The sequence below is a fragment of the Astyanax mexicanus genome, chromosome 6, assembly GCF_023375975.1.
Source record: "Astyanax mexicanus isolate ESR-SI-001 chromosome 6, AstMex3_surface, whole genome shotgun sequence".
Classification (NCBI taxonomy): Eukaryota; Metazoa; Chordata; class Actinopteri; order Characiformes; family Acestrorhamphidae; genus Astyanax; species Astyanax mexicanus.
The window spans coordinates 51,040,940-51,060,395 of NC_064413.1; the positions used below are offsets into that span (position 1 = coordinate 51,040,940).

A 19,456-nucleotide genomic window follows, 5' to 3' on the forward strand; every position below is an offset into this window, starting at 1 on the left:
TGTTTTGCTGTCCTGGAGTTAACAGTGTTGGGATTCCTAGAAACAACGAGATAGAAAGCGGGAATGCGAGAGCGAAAAGTAGAGAGACAGCGAGAGAGACAGCGAGAGAGACAGCGAGAGAGACAGCGAGAGAGACAGCGAGAGAGACAGCGAGAGAGACATTGAGAGAGACAGCGAGAGAGAGAAAGCGAGAGGTAAAGTGCAAGAGGGAAAGCAAGAGAGAAAGTAGGAGAGAGAATAAGATGGAAAGCGAGAGAGAAGGGCGAAAGGTAAAGCGAGAGAGAGACAGCAAGAAAGAAGAAGAGAGATAACGAGAGAGAAAAAGGGGAGAGAAAGCGAGAGGTAAAGTGCTAGAGGAAAAGAATAAGATAGAAAGCAAGAGGTAAAGCAAAAGAGAAAGAGAGAACGTGAAAGAGAGACGGTGAAAGAGAGAGGTAAAGCAAAAGGGAAAGGAGAGAAAAAAGAAGAAAGTAAGTGAGTGAGAAAAAGGGAGGGAAAAAAATACAAAAGAGAATGGAGAGAAAAAAGAAGAGAGAAAGCGAGAGAGAATAAGGGAGGGAAAGCGATAGAGAAAACGAGAGAGAACAAAGGAGAGAAAGTGAGAGTAAAAGAGACAGAGATAGTGGGAAAAGTGTTATTATTAATGTTGAGTCTTAAAGCTTACATAGTTATTTTTTATGTGTTTTTTTTTATTGAGCACCGCTATTGCTGTAAATAACATATATATTTTGTTTGTAACTGTTTTTTAATTAATGTATTTTATTTAACTTTTTATTGAATTATTTTCTAATATCTGGTGATTTTTATTGTTAATAGTTTTGGCAATAATGTATATAATTACATTAATGCCAATAAAACTATTGTACTGGGAGAGAGACAGAGAGAGAGGGAGAGAGACAGAAAGAGAGTTAGAGAGAGAGAGAGAGAGAGGGAGGGGTATTTGTGGTGCCCTGTGAGGCATGACTGCTACAGAGAGCGACTCTGGGGAGTTTTAAGGGTGAATGTGGGCTATTTTTATAAAGCTACATCCTGGTCATATAAAATGAGGCAGTTAATTTACGAGGCTTTAAAAAGCACTTTAAAAAGGCGGCTCTGTGTTGTGAGCGGCTCTGTGTTGTGAGCGGCTCTGTGTTGTGAGCGGCTCTGTGCTGTGAGCGGCTCTGTGTTGTGAGCGGCTCTGTGCTGTGAGCGGCTCTGTGCTGTGAGCGGCTCTGTGCTGTGAGCGGCTCTGTGTCGTGAGCGGCTCTGTGTCGTGAGCGGCCCTGTGTCGTGAGCGGCCCTGTGTCGTGAGCGGCCCTGTGTCGTGAGCGGCCCTGTGCTGTGAGCGGCTCTGTGCTGTGAGCGGCTCTGTGCTGTGAGCGGCTCTGTGTTGTGAGCGGCTCTGTGCTGTGAGCGGCTCTGTGCTGTGAGCGGCCCTGTGCTGTGAGCGGCCCTGTGCTGTGAGCGGCCCTGTGCTGTGAGCGGCCCTGTGTTGTGAGCGGCCCTGTGTTGTGAGCGGCCCTGTGTTGTGAGCGGCCCTGTGTTGTGAGCGGCCCTGTGCTGTGAGCGGCCCTGTGCTGTGAGCGGCTCTGTGTTGTGAGCGGCTCTGTGTTGTGAGCGGCTCTGTGTTGTGAGCGGCTCTGTGTTGTGAGCGGCTCTGTGTTGTGAGCGGCCCTGTGTTGTGAGCGGCCCTGTGTTGTGAGCGGCCCTGTGTTGTGAGCGGCCCTGTGTTGTGAGCGGCCCTGTGTTGTGAGCGGCTCTGTGTTGTGAGCGGCTCTGTGTTGTGAGCGGCTCTGTGTTGTGAGCGGCCCTGTGTTGTGAGCGGCCCTGTGCTGTGAGCGGCTCTGTGCTGTGAGCGGCCCTGTGTCGTGAGCGGCCCTGTGTCGTGAGCGGCCCTGTGTCGTGAGCGGCCCTGTGTCGTGAGCGGCCCTGTGTCGTGAGCGGCTCTGTGTCGTGAGCGGCCCTGTGTCGTGAGCGGCTCTGTGTCGTGAGCGGCTCTGTGTCGTGAGCGGCCCTGTGTCGTGAGCGGCTCTGTGTCGTGAGCGGCCCTGTGTCGTGAGCGGCCCTGTGTCGTGAGCGGCTCTGTGTCGTGAGTGGCCCTGTGCCGTGAGCGGCCCTGTGTCGTGAGCGGCCCTGTGTCGTGAGCGGCTCTGTGCCGTGAGCGGCTCTGTGCCGTGAGCGCCTCTGTGTTGTGAGCGCCTCTGTGTTGTGAGCGCCTCTGTGTTGTGAGCGCCTCTGTGTTGTGAGCGCCTCTGTGTTGTGAGCGCCTCTGTGCTGTGAGCGCCTCTGTGCTGTGAGCGCCTCTGTGTTTTGTGCCCCCTCATAGTGAAACTGAGCTGACCCACTGTTTACACCCACAGTGTTTTAACCAGATCACCACACATCACCTCTGTGGAGTATACTCTATTTATTTACATATGAATCTGTAGGAAATAAGAGAATACCAAAATCAGACATAATTAAGTGGCTACCATTGATTTAGAACTAGTGTCTCAAATCTCAAATCACATTATTCATAGTAAAATAGACTGTTTCAATGAGGAAAACAATAACAAAGCTACTGCGCATGTCTGTTCCTTCGACGCTTCCGGTGGCGCTATTTTCAACTATACAGCTGTCAAAATGAGCGCATAGTTCGCTCCCGAACACAGAACAAACACGCTATAGTGTTAGTAAAAAGTGATCAAACCTCTTCTCCTGATCCTTTTGATAAGGATTTAAGAGGGAAGTTTTTTCCTCTGATTTAATAAAACACTTGCCAGAGGTGACCTACCCAGATGTGATCACTACCTTGTTGAAACGGAGGCAGTGAAAGCGCACCGCAGTTTGGACGCATATAATTACTTTCTCAGTGGAAAAGTTGGAAATATTTGTTCCTATACCAGAGAAGGAATCACTATAGTGTATGGTGAGTTTGGATCTAGTCAAACGCTATCCAACACGTACTCTGCATGATTTATAGCTAAGAAAGAGGGAGAAGTTGTGAGCGGACACTGTAACTGCATGGCAGGTTAGCAGTGTGAAAAACGAAAGCAGGCGTGTTTACTATGGAGGACCAAAAATGACATATGTATAAATAAATAAATGTTGAAATAAATAAATGAATAAATAAATAAATGTTGACATTAGTAAACGCACATATAAATGAATAAATAAATATATATATTTTACATTACATTACATTTGGCAGACGCTTTTGTCCAAAGCGACTTACAATATTGAAGTGCAAATAATAGAAGAGGTTAAGTACAAAAATAATAGAAGTTAAAAATAAAGCATCTATAGATAGGGCCTTAAGGAGGTCAGAGGGAAATAATGGGATAGAGGAGTAGAGAAGAGGAAGAAGGAGATGAGGTTAGAATTAGTTAGTTTGTTAGAGGTGTTAGGAGAGTAAGTGAAGAGCTCTGTCTTCAGGAGTTTCTTAAAGATAGTGAGAGATTCTCCTGATCTGGTAGTAGAAGGTAGTTTGTTCCACCATTGGGGATCTCTGTATGAGAACAGTCTGGATTGCTTTGTGTGAATGTTTGGCAAAGCGAGGCGACGTTCACTGGAGGAGCGCAGCGGCCGGGAGGTAGCGTAAGCCTTCAGGAGCGAGTGCAGGTAGGAAGGAGCCTGTTCTGTCATCACCTTGTAGGCGATTGTAAGCACTTTGTATTTGATGCGAGCATCAACTGGTAGCCAGTGGAGCTCAATGAGCAGCGGGGTGACATGTGCCCGTTTTGGTTGGTTGAAGACCAGACGTGCTGCTGTGTTCTGGATCATCTGGAGTGGTTTTACTACACAGGCTGGGAGGCCAGTTAGCAGGGCATTGCAGTAGTCGAGGCGTGAGATTACCACAGCTTGTACCAGGAGTTGGGTGGCCTGTTGCGTCAGAAACGGTCGAATTTTTCCAATGTTGTAAAGCGCAAAGCGGCTGGATCGAGCAACTGAGGCCACATGGTGCGTGAAGAGAAGCTGGTCATCAACCATGACACCCAGGTTCCTAGCAACCTTTGTCGGTGAGAGAGAGAGAGAGAGAGAGAGTCGATGGTTATGGCAAAGTTGTGTTGAATATATAAGAAATGTATTTATTAATTTATTTATGTACCTATACAATTATTTGTGCATGTATTTATTTATATATTTATTTATGTATTTATTCATTTATGTTTGCATTTATTTATATATTTATTCATTTCAACATTCATTTATTTATTTATTTATTTATATATTTATACATTTATATGTGTATTTATTTATACTTATGTCATTTTTGGTCCTCCATAGTTTACTTGTTTAAAGAACAATTTGACCTGATTTTCAATGTTTGTGACTCTCAGATTAGGTGATGTTTGCATTCATGTTAAATTAAAAAGTTACGTCCACTGTTTTGAACGCTGGTTACCTCTAAACGGAAGTGTTCTAGGAACAGCTACGTCACTTCCTACAATTTCTAATAAATAACAATTTATAGGATGCGGAATACTGAATAAATCACAATATATACTAAATATGTCATAATGGATACTGAGTATGCCATAGTGAATGCTGAATACCACATATTAGATAGTAATTCATAGTGGAATCTGAATAGTAATAGTATTTACTGTCATTTTTAGTCTGTACTGAATAAGTCATAGAGGATCCTGAATGTCATACTACATACAGAGTAATTCATAGTGGATACTCAGTAATCCTTTGTCTGTACTGAAAGAGTCACACTGGATTCTGAATATTTTATACTATATACTAACTAATTCATGGTGGATGCTTAGTAATTTTCCATCTGTTCTGAAGAATTCATATTTGATTCTGAAAATATTGTACTGCATACTGAGTAATTCATAGTGGATACTCAGTGATCCTTACTCTGTACCGAATAAGTCGTAGTTGATTCTGAATGTGTCATACTATATTCTGATTAATTCATAATGGATACTTAGTAATTTTCTGTCTGTTCTGAAGAAGTCATATTTGATTCTAAAAAAAAATATCGTACTACATACAGAGTAATTCATAGCAGATACTCAGTAATCCGTAGTCTGCACTGAATAGGTCAGTGGAGTCTAAATCTATATACAGAGTAATTCATAGTGGATACTCAGTAATTCTTACTCTGCAATGAATAGGTCAGTGGATTCTAAATCTATATACTGAGTAATTCATAGTGGATACTCAGTAATTCTTACTCTGCAATGAATAGGTCAGTGGATTCTAAATCTATATACTGAGTAATTCATAGTGGATACTTAGTAATCCTTAGTCTGTGCTGAAGAAGTCATAGTTGATTTTGAATGTAATACTGCATACTGATTAATTCATAGTGGATACTTAGTAATTCTTACTCTGTACTGAATAAGTAATAGCGGATTCTGAATATATTGTACTACATACTGACTAATTCATAGTGGATACTCAGTAATCCTTAGTCTGTATTGATTAAATCATAGTGGATTCTGAATATGTCATACTACATACTACGTAATTCATAGTGGATACTTAGTAATTATTACTCTGCAATGAATAGGTCAGTGGATTCTAAATCTATATACTGAGTAATTCATAGTGGGGTACTCCGTACTGAATAGGTCAGTAAATTCTAAATCTACATACTGAGTAATTCATAGTGGCTACTCAGTAATCCTTAGTCTGTACTAGGGGTGGGCAATATTATATCGTATACGATATATTGTGACACAGAAATATCATGATATTAAAAATCCATATCGTGATAACAGGGCTGTTCTGTCTTAAAAGTAGTCTATTATTTACTGTGAAGCTTTAGGTGTATTTATTGTATAATTGTTTTAGTTTGCAGTTTATATGCATGCACTAAATATTCTGCAATATTGTTTGCTGCATTATATTATTTTATGCTATATTATTTATTTTGCCACATTATGATTATTCTGTTATACTATTATACTATATTCCTGAAATTAACGAATTATTTTAGTTTTCCTATATCGCCAAGTATATCGTTATCACAAAAATCTCCTGAAATATCATGATTTTATTTTAGAGCCATATCGCCCTCCCCTAATCTGTACTGATTAAGTCATAATGGATTCTGAAAATGTCACAGAGTAATTCATTTTGGATACTCAGTAATCCTTACCCTGCACTAAATACTATATATTATATTATATTACTATATATAAATATATAAATATTATAAATATTATAAATATTATATAAATATTAAACTGTGTGCTAAACCATGCTAATCATCTGTATGACTAATAGAAATATAGATTAATTATCAGATTATAGATCACGATTAAATAATAAATAATTTGAATGAATCATGAATAATAGCTGCCAATTAACGGCATAAAAATGACCACAATTCGGGTTGGTTTGGCCAGAGTTGCATTTATAGACAGCAGCTGATCCTCCTCCTCCTCACCGTCCAGAGACGAGACAGTCCTCTGTAATCGGGTTTGGACATCTCTCCAAAAGCTGCTGCTCCCTCTCCTCCCATCCGTCATCCATCATCCATCCACTGGTGCCATCACAGAGATTCGATTATGCTGCAGCTGGTGTCCTTAGAGCAGTGATGGCCACTAGAACGGCCATATAAAAGCCATCACGCCATCCTCAATTCAGCAGAGCACAGATCACCCAGCCCGTGATCAGCTCATCTTCAGCCAGCGTGCAGCGCTAACGCTCTGAGATCACCCATTATCAGCTCATGCTCCGGTCGTCCTTTCGGAAGCTGATGCTGTGCAGAAAATGGAAAGTTGTCATTTATGCTGTGTGTGCAGTCTGGCACTGGGAGGATCACTCTGTGGGGGATTTTAGACATGTTGTTTTACAGCAGAATCAAAGAGCTAGTCCTCAAATCATGCTATTAGATGATAAAAGTCAGATATAGGGCTTTATTGTTGTTTCTGTTTGTCTGTGTGTATGTCTCTCTGTGTCTGTATCGCATTTTCTTTTGTGTGTCTGTATGTGTCTCTGTGTCTGTGTGTGTCTGTCTCTCTCTTTCTCTCTTTCTCTCTGTGTGCCCCTGTGTCTGTCTGTCTCTCTCTCTCTCTCTCTGTCTCTTTCTGTCTCTGTGTCTCTCTGTCTGTTTCTGTTTGTGTGTCTGTTTCTCTCTGTCTCTGTCTCTTTCTGTCTGTGTGTGTGCGCCTCTTGTGTGTCTGTTTGTCAGTGTGTGTCTCTCTGTTTCTGTGTGTCTCTCTGTTTCTGTGTGTGTTTTTCTCTGTGTGTGTGTCCCTGTGTGTCTGTGTGTCTGATTAAGCCATGAGGTTTTCTTAGATGCAAGGTTTCAGTTCTCATTGTAATCTGTGTGTGTGTTAATCTGGCTGTCTGGATTGTGAGTGTTGCTGGTGTGAATGAGGGATTAGAGAGATGACGTGTGTGTGTGTGTGTGTGTGATTATGATCTGTCTCTGTCCGTCAGGCTTCCCTAAGGACAATCACCCAAATCTGATCCATGTCAATAGCCCGTCAATAATAGTATATATAATATATGATATAGCTGACTGTTCTTAATTACAGTTGGAAGTTGGAGACAGGCCTAGTATATTTCTATATAATGTATGCAAATAATTTATGCATTCATTGACAGAATACTCTCATGTATCATTTGGCCAAAGTGGCCCAAATATTTGCATGAATCTATAAAACCTTTATTCTGAGAATTGTGACTCAGATCTGTGATTAATCTCTCAGTAAGTATTTGTGTATACATATATGCACACAACATACTTACACAAATCCATCTATTTTCCCTGCTGCTGCTGAAAGTCCGGCTCATTGGCTAAAGGGATTTAGAGCATCTTCACTCCCGGTTCTGTGTATTATTGTTGAAGATGAGATTTACTCCCTCAGTCAGCTGATACTTAATCTACTGTATGGATTCAGAAACCTGGAGGGGTGGTCAGAGTTTTTCTGAGGGTTTTTTTTTTGGGCTGAATTTTCTAATTATGTTTTCTGTTAAGTTGCTGGGCTATTCCTGGTGGTTACTATGAGGTTGCAAAGGTGTTGCTCTGGAATAGATGCTAGTATTCCAGTAGTAGTTGGAATGGTCATTGCTATGGTGTTGCTTCGTGGTTGCTTGTTAGTTGCTATGGCGTTAATAGGGTAAGGTGCTGTTAGGTGGTCACTAAACCTTTGCAAGGTAATTGCTATGGTATCCCAGCTGGTTGCTGTGGTGTTGCCAATAGGTGCTAGGTGGCTGCTATGGTGTTGGTAAGTGGCTGCTAGGTAGTAGCACAGCTGTGGTTGCTATGGTATCTCTAGTCATTGTTTTCGTGTTGCTAACTGGCTGCTAGTTGGTTGCTTTGAAGTTGATAAATGGTTGCTAACGTTTCTGAGATGGATGCTGTAGTGTTGCTAGGTGGTTGCTAAGGTGTTGCTATGGTAGTCTTTGATGCTTAATATTATTAAAGGAAATTCAGTAGTATTCGTATTATGTGTTTAGTTACATTTACATGATATAAGCTGTAGTTTTGTATTCTGTTAACATTTAAAAGTTAGTGAACAGGTTTTGGTTAACCAGGAAAGAGGGAAACAGATCAAGATTCTTCTACTTCTTCATCTTTGTGTTCTTCATCTTCTTTTTCTTTATCGGCGCCTTCTTTATCATCTTCGTCTTTTTCTTCTTCGTCGTTGTTGTCGTCGTCTTCTTCTTCTTCTTTTTCTTCATCTCCTTCTTTGTATTCGTCTCCGTCTTTTTCTTCTTCGTCTTCACCTTTTTCGTCATCTTCATATTTGTCTTCTTCGTTGTCTTCATCTTTGCCTTTGTTTTCTTCATCTTTGCCTTCTTTTTCTTCATCTTTGTCTTCTTTTTCTTCGTCTCTGTCTTCTTCTTCATCTTTGACTTCTTTTTCTTCATCTTCGCCTTTTTCTTCGTTGTCTTTTTTTCTTCATCTTCTTTGTCTTCTTCTTCTTCTTCTTAATCTTTGCCTTCTTTGTCGTTGTCTCCTTTTTTTACTTTGTCTCGTTCTTTTTCTTAGTCTTCTATTTTTCTTCTTCCTTGTCTTCATATTTGTCTTCTTCTTCGTCTTCTTATTTTCATCATCTCCTTTTTCTTCATCTACTTATTTTCCTTCTTCTTCATCTTTGTCTTCTTCTTCTTCATCTTCGCCTTTTTCTTCGTTGTCTTCTTTTTCTTCATCTTCTTTGTCTTCTTCTTCTTCTTCTTAATCTTTGCCGCCTTCTTCGTCGTTGTCTCCTTCTTTTTCTTTGTCTCCCTTTTCTTCTTCTCTTCTTCTTTTTCTTTTTCTTATTCTTTCTCTTCATTCTCCTCAAATATGCAAACCCTTCCTTTAAAGAGGTGTTGTCTGAGTGGACGCATATGCTATTCTTAAACCTTTATATACTGTTGCCCATTGATAGTGCATTTATTTATAGGTGCCTCTCCTTTTTAAATATGCTTTTTAATTGGTTATCTAATATTGAACAATTTAATTGATACATACATTTAATTAAAGGTCATCTTTAATGACCATTTGAGTCAGTGTGAAACTGCATGTGGGCGTTAAGCTGTTTTTACACCTGTTTAAACATGTGTTCAGCTCCCCCTTTCACAGGCTCTTCATTGCCCACAGTGGAGCATGTATTATTGATGCAGCACTTGACTCACTGCTTGACATAGCGATGAACAGGGTCTCCACACAAACTGCTCTCCAGTCAGAGAGCTGCTATGTGCTCTGTTCTGTTTGTTAGTGTCTGTCGCAATGTTTCGGTTTACCTGAGCGTTCCATATGAGCGTTTTATTCAGAAGGACTGATTAGTGTGTCTTCAGGGGGTGCTGGAAGGATTGCAGGGAGGAGTTGGTGTGGTAAAAGAATCTAGGCTCTTAACCACAGGTTAGCGTCTCCTCAGACAGTGGCATTTCATCGGGCAGGAGGAGATTTAGTGTCGGGAGGCAACAGTTCATACCAGTGGGTTTAGAGCTGCTTGCAAAACTGCGTCTGTGTGTTTGTTGAGAAGGACAGCAGCTGAAAAGAGAATACTTTAGCTGGGTTTCGTTCTTTGCCTCAGGCTCTAAGGTGATATTTCACTGTGTTCTAGCCTGAAGCACTGTAGAGAGAGAGTGTGTGTGTCGGTGTGTGTGTGTGTGTGGAGTTTGTATGTTTTGACTGATGATTCTTGCAGATATTGTAGCAGTTTCTCAGTGATGTTCTAAAACAAAAATCCTGGAAATTCTAAATAATAAAAAGCCCTTCAGCAAAGTTTCTAAATCTAACACCACTGCTAAAATTAAATATACTGACATGCCAAATATCTTTAGACTAGAAACCTCCCATTTTGCCACATCCCATGTAGATTAACAACACTGCACTGACTTGTGGGATATGTGTGTGCTCTCGTGTAATGAATGTGGATTTGTCACATGGACAGTTAGTTATAGCCAACACCAGCAGTTAAAATTATTACGAAACACTGTGCTGTCTACTGTGGGTGGTAATATTAACCTTCTATGACATATTCCTGGTAAACACATCACACTGTTGATTAAGAAATGTTAAATACTGGTACCGAAATGCACAACTTCAGAAAATAATTGATCCATCCATCAGGGCAGTATTCAGCCTTTTCTCACAAGATAACACCTCACAACTTGTACCGGTATGGGCGTTCCCAAACTGTCCCCTTAGGTAACACTACACTTAATCATCAGTATGTATACAGTACTGTGCAAAAGTTTAAGGCACCAAAGCAAATTAAACAAATCCATTTATCTCAGCAATACGAGCGTTTTTATAAAAAAAAGTGTCACATATGATTTGATCAAATGCAAATAAACATACATACAGTAAAACGTAACAATCCTGTGAGCCAAGCTAAAGAACAAAGTGTAGTATTCGATTTCTTGTGGATGTTTTCTGCCATCATGTATGTATTATGTTCAGTTCCATCAGCAGGTCACCTGATTTACCACATTTACCAGTAATTTACCAAACCAGGTGTTGATTAATATGATGAGAACTAGAAATAACTCTATTAAACTCAGATGAGAGATTAGGAGATGCTTTAAGGAAAACTGGGCTGTAAAAGCTTGGCTTTTTGTAAAATTGCTGTTTGTATTTATTGTATTTATTATAATAAACACTTACTTCACAGATAAGAAACTTTTTCTTTACTTAAAATTCCCACAGGTGCCTAACACATTTGCACAATACTGTAGTTCTTCATTATTTTGCATCATTTGACCTTGTATTCTGTATTCTACTCAGTGTTATTCTCATAACTAAAGTCTTAATTATCTTGTTTCGTTTTGTGGTTTTACCCGGATCTCTGTAGCACTTTTTCAGGACATTATCCATTGTGAAAAGTGGTATACAAACAAATTTGAAGAAATAAAATTGACTTGTCTTGGCCTTACTTAAACAGCAACTAATTATTGCATAGATCACAGAGTTATTGATCACAGGGTTGTGAGTTCTGTACCCATGTTCACTGTGCCACTCAGAAAATCCCTTATTCAGCTTACAGAAGTTCACCTTCAGCTATTCCAACCAATAAAATTTAAGAAGTGACTCAGCTCTGCACGTTGGTACACGGCTACGCACAAAGTACAGGCAGGCCATAGCATAAGGGTATGTGGCTATGAGTAAGGTGCATGTAAGCTATGGTGTAGGTTTGATACCAAAGTGTTTGGCTTTTGAGGGATTTTTTTTCTAGGGTGCTGTTGCATGGCTGCTACATCATCATACATTATCCTGTTAGAAACATCTGCAGTCAGATTTGTCTGAATGCAGTGTTGGCTAGTGGCCAGCTGCCTGACTGCAGCAGTGCTAACTAATGCTAGCATTACTGCAGCGGTCTCCAGTCATCCTCCTGGAGAGCTAGCTCCCTCTGGTCTCAGGCTCTTAAGGAGGCAGTAATCTGTTAGATCAAGAGGGGTGGGTTAAGGTTGGATCCAGAGCCTGCTGGAAGATATCTGTGGCAGCTTGGAATTGATCTGGATCATTCTTATTGTTCAGTTTTAGGTCTGATGGATATTAAAGTGCTGGTCTCATTACTTACTTTCCTTTGCTTATTGTAAGTTTGAGAACACCCTTTCGTCTTTCGACTGCATCTGTTCTGGTACTGATTTCTGCACACTACTTACACAGAGTTTTTCAATGGTTAGCGGTCAAGTTTACTGTATTTTATGCACTATAAGGTGCACTTAAAATACTTTAATTTTCCCCAAAAATCACCAGTGCGCTTTGTAATCCTTTGAACCTTATGAATGAATTTAACCAGTCAGGTATTAAGGAGCAGTAAAGCCACTCTGCTGAAGTGCAGCGTTATACAGGAGTTTCAGTTTGGTTCTCCAGCAGTATTAGCATTACCCGCTAAGCGCTAGCCGTTCGGCCGTTCAGAGGTGACTATTGTTGGCCTGTTATCTGCTTCTAACCCCAGCTATCAATGCTGGAGCAGTATTAGCATTACCCACTAAGCGCTAACCATTCGGCCACTCAGAAGTGAGTATATTGAACTGTAGTCTGCGTGTTTGCCATGTTTAAACAAGCTACGTGGGACGAACCGATAGCTAATATCTCCCTGGTTTACCAGAACACTCAAGCTTCCTCAGTGTAGTGCTGTCAGGCGGCAATGCTAATGCTAATGCACTAGCCTTAGTGGAAATATGGAAATCTAAGCTTTTTGTTTATTTACTCACCCAAATAAACAGTTTTCAGTAGATTATCATCCAGCGCTGGTCTGACTTGTCTGCCTCGTTTGTAATTTTTTTAAGAATTACACTTTTGTTTACTTAACTTATCTTAGCTTTACAGCTTAACGGAACCTGCTGAATTAGAAGGGAAACATGGCGACACCCCTGTTCCTAACAAGTGTCGCTTAAAAAGTGACCTATAATCCAGTGTGTCGTATCTATGAAAGTAAACCAGAAAATAAACGTTTGTTGATGGTGCTGGTTGAACCTTGACGCATAAAAAAATGCAGTAATTGGATGATGCTTCTAATCCCCAATGCATGAATTGACCTATCTCTGTCTACAGGGTGTAAAACTTTGGGTTATATTTGGTCTTGCTGTAAGATGGGGATTTTGACCTGCTTCTCTCTCTCTCTCTCTCTTTCTCTCTCTCTATCTTTTCTTTTCTCTGTTTTTCTTAATGCCTACATTAGTGGCTAAAAGCCAAGGTAAGTCCTGTTTGTCACATGACCCATCCCGCTGTAGTTTGCTATCAGTCGTCCCCTTCACCCCCGACCCTTCCCTCGATCCCATTTCCTCTGTAGCTTCAGCTTCACCCCTATGGTCTGTTTAATTCAACTGTGATCATGTGACCCACATTGCAGGGCTGGGCGATATCATCAATGAGTAAAAATGGAGTAAAGATTTTGGTTCTGTATGAGTTTTTTTTAAGCATGTAATTATGAAACAGCATGATATAATTAACTATAAATAATTTTGGTAATCTTGTTTAATTGTATTAAAAGGCCCATATCATTGAAATTCACGATTTTTTTCAGTTTATCTTCAACTATTTCATTCAATACAATTAAAAGAAGTGACTCAGCACTAAAGCACTGTATAGGGCAACCAATTAGAACAGAGTTATTTACATATATACAGTTCTGGAAAAAGAAATTAAGAGACAATGAACATTGTTGTTTTATTCTATGAACTACAGACAACATTTCTCCTAAATTAAATTTTTTTTCAGACCTCAAATGATGCAAAGAAAACAAGTTCATATTCATAAAGTTTTAAGAGTTCAGAAATAATCAATATTTGGTGGAATAACCCTGGTGGTTTTTAATCACAGTTTTCATGCATCTTGGCATCATGTTCTCCTCCACCAGTCTTACACACTGCTTTTAGATAACTTAATTTCACTCCTGGTTCAAAGATTCAAGCAGTTCAGCTTGTGATCATCCATATTGTTCTTGAGATCATCCATCTTCTTAAGTGGTCTCTTATTTTTTTTTTTTCAGAGCTGTATATATCTGGGTTATTTAAAGACACATTTGGCAAGAACAGTCTAGTTTAATCACGGTATAAAGGATTCATAAGTTTAGCTTATGAAATGGCCATGATAAACACAATCATGCAAGCATTGAATATATATTATGGATGGGTTTAAAATATATATTTTTAGTTCAAATCTTCAAGTTTTATTTTTTTTTTACTATGTTTTTATTTTTACATCTTTATATACTATTTTATTCATTAATTTCACAAATATTCACTTTTTTCACATTTAGGGTCGCATTAGACTTTATTTCTAAGACAACTCAGATTGTTCCGAACATGTTGATATAAAACATTATTATAAAGAGTATTATAGTATAGGTAAGGGTCTAAAAATTGAGAAAATGCTTTTGGTCTCCATAAGGTTAAAATTAGCCTATTTTTTTGTATTAAGTGCTAACCAGTATTTTTTTAACATAGTTCTTTGATTTTTTTTTTTTATCTGAACATTTAAATTCTTAAATCTGAATCAATAAAATCCAGCTGAAATGAATTGAATTGTGGCCTTTTGAATCTAAATCAAATCGATTTGGGAAATCGGTGGCCATTCCTAATGTAGACCTATAATATTGTGTATTGATATGGGCCTTTATAGCTGCAACCGAGCTATAAAACCGAGGTTGTATAATTAAACGATTCTGGTTGTTGGTTGGTAAGTAAGCAAATCTACTAACTGTACAAAAACGGTCCTCCTTATTCAGTCTTTAATGAAGTTACAGTGTTATAGATAGTGTGATAAATGCTGTTTAACAAACAGGGAAACTGCTGGATTTATTTTAAGCTGTATCGCCCACCCCTCAGGCTTTATATAAAGCATAGCTCTGTGTTTTAACACTCAATAGCTCCCATATATAGATAAATGAGTCGCTGTGGGCTGTGTGGGTTTCCCAGACTGAATAATGCGCCTCACAGAGTGGAGGCTAGCGTGTGAACAGTGGGCTGTATTTATCAAACGATGTAGAATAACAGAGCTGATTCTGAGTCAGTTTGTCTTTTTCTTTTTTGAAATTATGACCATTCATTAAAGTGCATATTGGACACTTTGTAGTGATTATAGAACTGATTAGCATGGTGTGTGGTGTATGAGGTGTTAGTGTGTGTTGTGCTGGTACAAGTGAGTGGATGAGACACAGCAGTGCTGCTGTTCATGAACTATTCTCATTCCAGCAGAGACGTTTAAAAGGTGTTTAAAAACTCCAGCAGCACTGCTGCTGTATCTGATCCTATTGTACCAGCAAAATGCACACGAACACCTCATACACCACCAGTACTCAGATCATAGCTGCACTAATAAAGGAGGCAGAGAAACAGATACAGGTCTACGTTCTGTAATTATTAGAAAACTACAAAGTGACCTACAGCTCTGGAAAGAATTAAAAGACCACTTCCGTTTGTCTGATTTTGCTGTTTATAGGTATAGGTTTGAGTAAAATGAACACTGTTGTTTTATTCTATAAACTACAGACAACATTTCTCCCAAATTATTAAAAATTAAAAACATTGTAATTTACAGCATTTATTCGCAGAAAATGAGAGAGGAATTCAAAAGACCTCAAATAATGCAAAGAAAACAAGTTCACATTCATAAAGTTTTAAGAGTTCATAAATCAATATTTGGTGGAATAACCCTGTTTTTTAATCACAGTTTTATGCATCTTGGCATGTTTTTCTCCACCAGTCTTACACACTGCTTTTGGATAACTTTATGCCACTCCTGGTACAAAAAAATCAAGCAGTTCAGCTTGGTTTGATGGCTTGTGATCATCAATATTCCTCTTGATTATATTCCAGAGGTTTTCAATTTGGTAAAATCAAAGAAACTCACCATTTTTTAAATGCTCTCTTATTTATATATAAATATTAAGGAGTTTAAAAAATAGATAATAAGTGTAGAAACGAAAAGGTGGTCAACAAGTTATGCTTGATTGGTATTTATGGCTGCAAATGATACCAATCAAATGTTTGGACACATCTATTCATAAGTTTCACATTTACAATAACTATAAAAGCTCTAAATCTGTACAAATAACAATAACTGATGGTGATATACTACCTACTACTTTGACTAAAGTCAAAGAAAGTGTCCAATCAAGCCATCTTCTTTTTTAGATAGTTGCTGCAGCTCTCAGCATTTTTTCTTTTCGCCAAAACTGATGATGAAGAACATTATTAGGATCATTAATTAGAGATGAGATGTCATTTTATAGATAGGGGATACCCAGGATGTTTCTTAATGGGTACCTGAAGTCTGGGAAGCCCTACATAAACCACAGTGAGCTTTACTCCCCTAGCCTCATAAACTCATGTTTTCTATTTCACTGTTTTTCCATCAGCAACACGGAAACAATCAGCCAGTCAGAGGAGGAACACTATCGAGGACCAACCCACCAACACAGAAACCACCGAGCCCACCTATGTCAGGGCGTGGTACTCTGGGGTAAGCAGTGGAAATACTAGCTTTAACACTCATGGCTTTAATAGCACTGAAAGGGGAATTCTGGCCTAAAACTAGCATGCAGGTTTTTTGATCTATGTTCTGTAGTATGTAAAGATACCCTGATCTAATCTCAGCACTTGATTTTTATATATTTGTGGTTCTTAGAAAATATAGTCACACAAACAAAGCAGAACATGCTAGGTCTCCAGTTTATACAGATAATAATCTACTGTCTGGCCAAAAAATAAAAAGTCTCCACCTGGATTTAAGTAAGTAAATGATGTGGGGTTGGTTGATGCTGCAGTTGGTCTGCAGGTTTAGGTTCAGCAACAGTATGTGCTGAAAGAATGAGGTCAGCTGACTACCTGAATATGCTGAATATAGACCTGGTTATTCCATCAATGGATTTTTTCTTCCCTGATGAACATAGCCATATTCCAAGATGACAATGCCAGTATTCATGGGCCTGGAATTGTGAAAGAGTGTTTCAGGCTCTGGAACGACCATGTATGTATTTTTCTCAGACGTCCGACCAGCTGACAGATGTTCTCACAGACATCTTCAACATCTCCCTGTGCAGCGCCACTGTCCCAACGTGCCTCAAGTCCACCACCATCGTCCCCGTGCCGAAGAAGTCCACAGTGTCCTGCCTCAATGACTACCGTCCCGTTGCACTTACACCCATCATCATGAAGTGCTTCGAGAGGCTAGTCATGAGGAACATCAAGACACAACTGCCCTCTTCACTGGACCCCCTGCAGTTTGCGTATCGTCCCAATCGCTCCACGGACGATGCCATCACCACCACCCTTCATCTCTCCCTCACCCACCTGGAGAAGAAGGACACTTACGTCAGAATGCTGTTTATAGACTTCAGTTCAGCATTCAACACCATCATCCCACAGAACCTCATCAGGAAGCTAAGCTCGCTCGGCCTCAACACCCCCCTCTGCAACTGGATCCTGGAATTTCTGACGGGGAGACCCCAGTCAGTCCGGTTCGGGGGCAGCACCTCCAGCACCATCACACTGAACACTGGGGCCCCCCAGGGCAGTGTCCTGAGTCCTCTGCTGTTCACCCTGCTGACTCATGACTGTGCTGCAAAACACAGTTCTAACAGCTTTATCAAGTTCGCCGATGATACAACCATGCTGGGTCTCATCACCAAAGGCGACGAGTCCGCATACAGAGAGGAGGTGCAGCGGCTGACAGACTGGTGTACAGTCAACAACCTTCACCTGAATGTGGACAAGACAAAGGAAATGGTTGTTGACTTCAGGAGAGCACAACACACCCACTCTCCACTCAACATCGACGGGTCCTCTGTGGAGATTGTTAAGAGCACCAAGTTCCTTGGTGTCCACTTAGCAGATAACCTCACCTGGACCCTGAACACCAGCTCTATAGCCAAGAAAGCCCAGCAGCGTCTCTACTTCCTCCGGAAGCTGAGAAAGGCCCGTCTCCCTCCACCCATCCTCACACTCTTCTATAGAGGGACCATTGAGAGCATCCTGAGCAGCTGCATCGCTGCCTGGTTTGGGACCTGCACCGTCTCTGACCGCAAGACCCTCCAGCGTATTGTGAGGACAGCTGAGAGGATCATCGGCGTCTCTCTCCCCTCCATCACGGACATTTACACCACCCGCAGCATCCGCAAAGCAACCAGCATTGTGAATGACCCCACTCATCCCTCACACGAACTGTTCTCCCTCCTGCCTTCGGGAAGAAGGTACCGCAGCATCCGGTCCAGCACGACCAGATTCTGCAACAGCTTCTACCCCCAAGCCATCAGACTCCTTAACTGCAGAGACTGAACTGATGGTTTTTCTGTACATGTACACACACTCTTACCCCACTTACCCCAGAAAATGGAAAGCACTAAAAACCCTACTACCTCACTGGACTCTATTGCACACTGTGTAATAGAGTAATTACTACCTCACCTGGTCCTTTTTGCACACTGCAAAATTTGCACACTGTCTTGTTATTTATTATTCTTTGTCTGTATGGTGTTGTATTGTCTGTCTGCACTTTTGTACTGTTGCACTATTGTTCTGTCTACACTTTGTTTATGTGCACCATGGTCCTTGGAGGAACGTTGTTTCGTTTCACTGTGTACTCTGTATATAGCTGAAATGACAATAAAAAACACTTTGACTTTGACTTTGAAGTGTGAAATATTTTTCACCCATGTCCCCCTGAGAATAATCCCATCCGGATAGGGTTTAACTTTCACTGTCATACACACATTCACACACATTTAGTCATATTTAGTTGTGCTGCTGTGATGTGACGTCAACAGGAGTCGGGTTGTAGCTGCGACAAGCGTTTATCTGCATTCCTAATCGCAACACACTTTAACCTAAATCTGTCCAGCTAGATCTGACTAGAGTGTGGTGCTTTTAATGTATTTATTTGTTTATTTATTTATGTGTTTGTTTGTTTCTTTGTTTGTCCGTCTGTCACTTACTCTCCCAGGCGTAACACTCCCTATAAAACTCTTGAGCCAGTAAAGCCCCCGACGGTGCCCACTGATTACATGACCAGCCCTGCTCGCCTGGGGAGTCAACACAGCCCGGGACGCACTGCCTCCCTCAACCAGAGACCTAGAACCCACAGGTAACACACACACACACACACACACATACATACACACACACAGACACAGACATTAACAAGTAACTAGTAGTAGGAACAGTTTGTTGTATACCCACGTTATATACAATTATATACTCACCTCTAAACAGCAAAAGAGCTAGTGCTGTGGTAAGCGGCTAGTGCTAATGCTGCTCCAGCAGTGCTAGCCGCAGTTAGCATCAGGGTACAGGCTGATAATTCTCTCCTCTGAATGGCCAGAGAGCTAGCGCTCAGCGAGGTAGCGTCTAATGCTAATGCTGCTCCAGCAATGCTAACAGGGGTTAGCAGCATGGTACAGGCTGATAATACTCTCCCCTGAACGGCCAAAGAGCTTTGCGCGGTTAGCAGGTAAAGCTAATACTGCTGGAGAATTTTAGTGGAGATGCTTTACTGCTCATGACAACCTGACTGGTAAAATTCATACATAAGATTATAGGATTATAAGGCGCACTCATGATTTTTGGGGAAAATTAAAGGATTTTAAGT

General features: G+C 40.5%; 1 protein-coding gene across 8 annotated transcripts in view; it reads left to right on the forward strand.

The window, feature by feature from the left end:
- Positions 1 to 19,456, forward strand: part of abi1a (abl-interactor 1a) — a 114,573-nt gene that overhangs the window by 57,609 nt on the left and 37,508 nt on the right. For 5 of the 8 annotated variants that reach the window (XM_022662713.2, XM_022662716.2, XM_022662718.2 and 2 more), the window contains exons 4-6: positions 13,050 to 13,064; positions 16,230 to 16,333; positions 18,812 to 18,952. In XM_022662713.2, coding sequence (XP_022518434.2) covers positions 13,050 to 13,064; positions 16,230 to 16,333; positions 18,812 to 18,952 — 260 coding nt within the window. The remainder of the gene's footprint in view (positions 1 to 13,049; positions 13,065 to 16,229; positions 16,334 to 18,811; positions 18,953 to 19,456) is intronic. The other 3 variants (XM_022662715.2, XM_022662717.2, XM_049480258.1) reach the window with 1 other exon arrangement.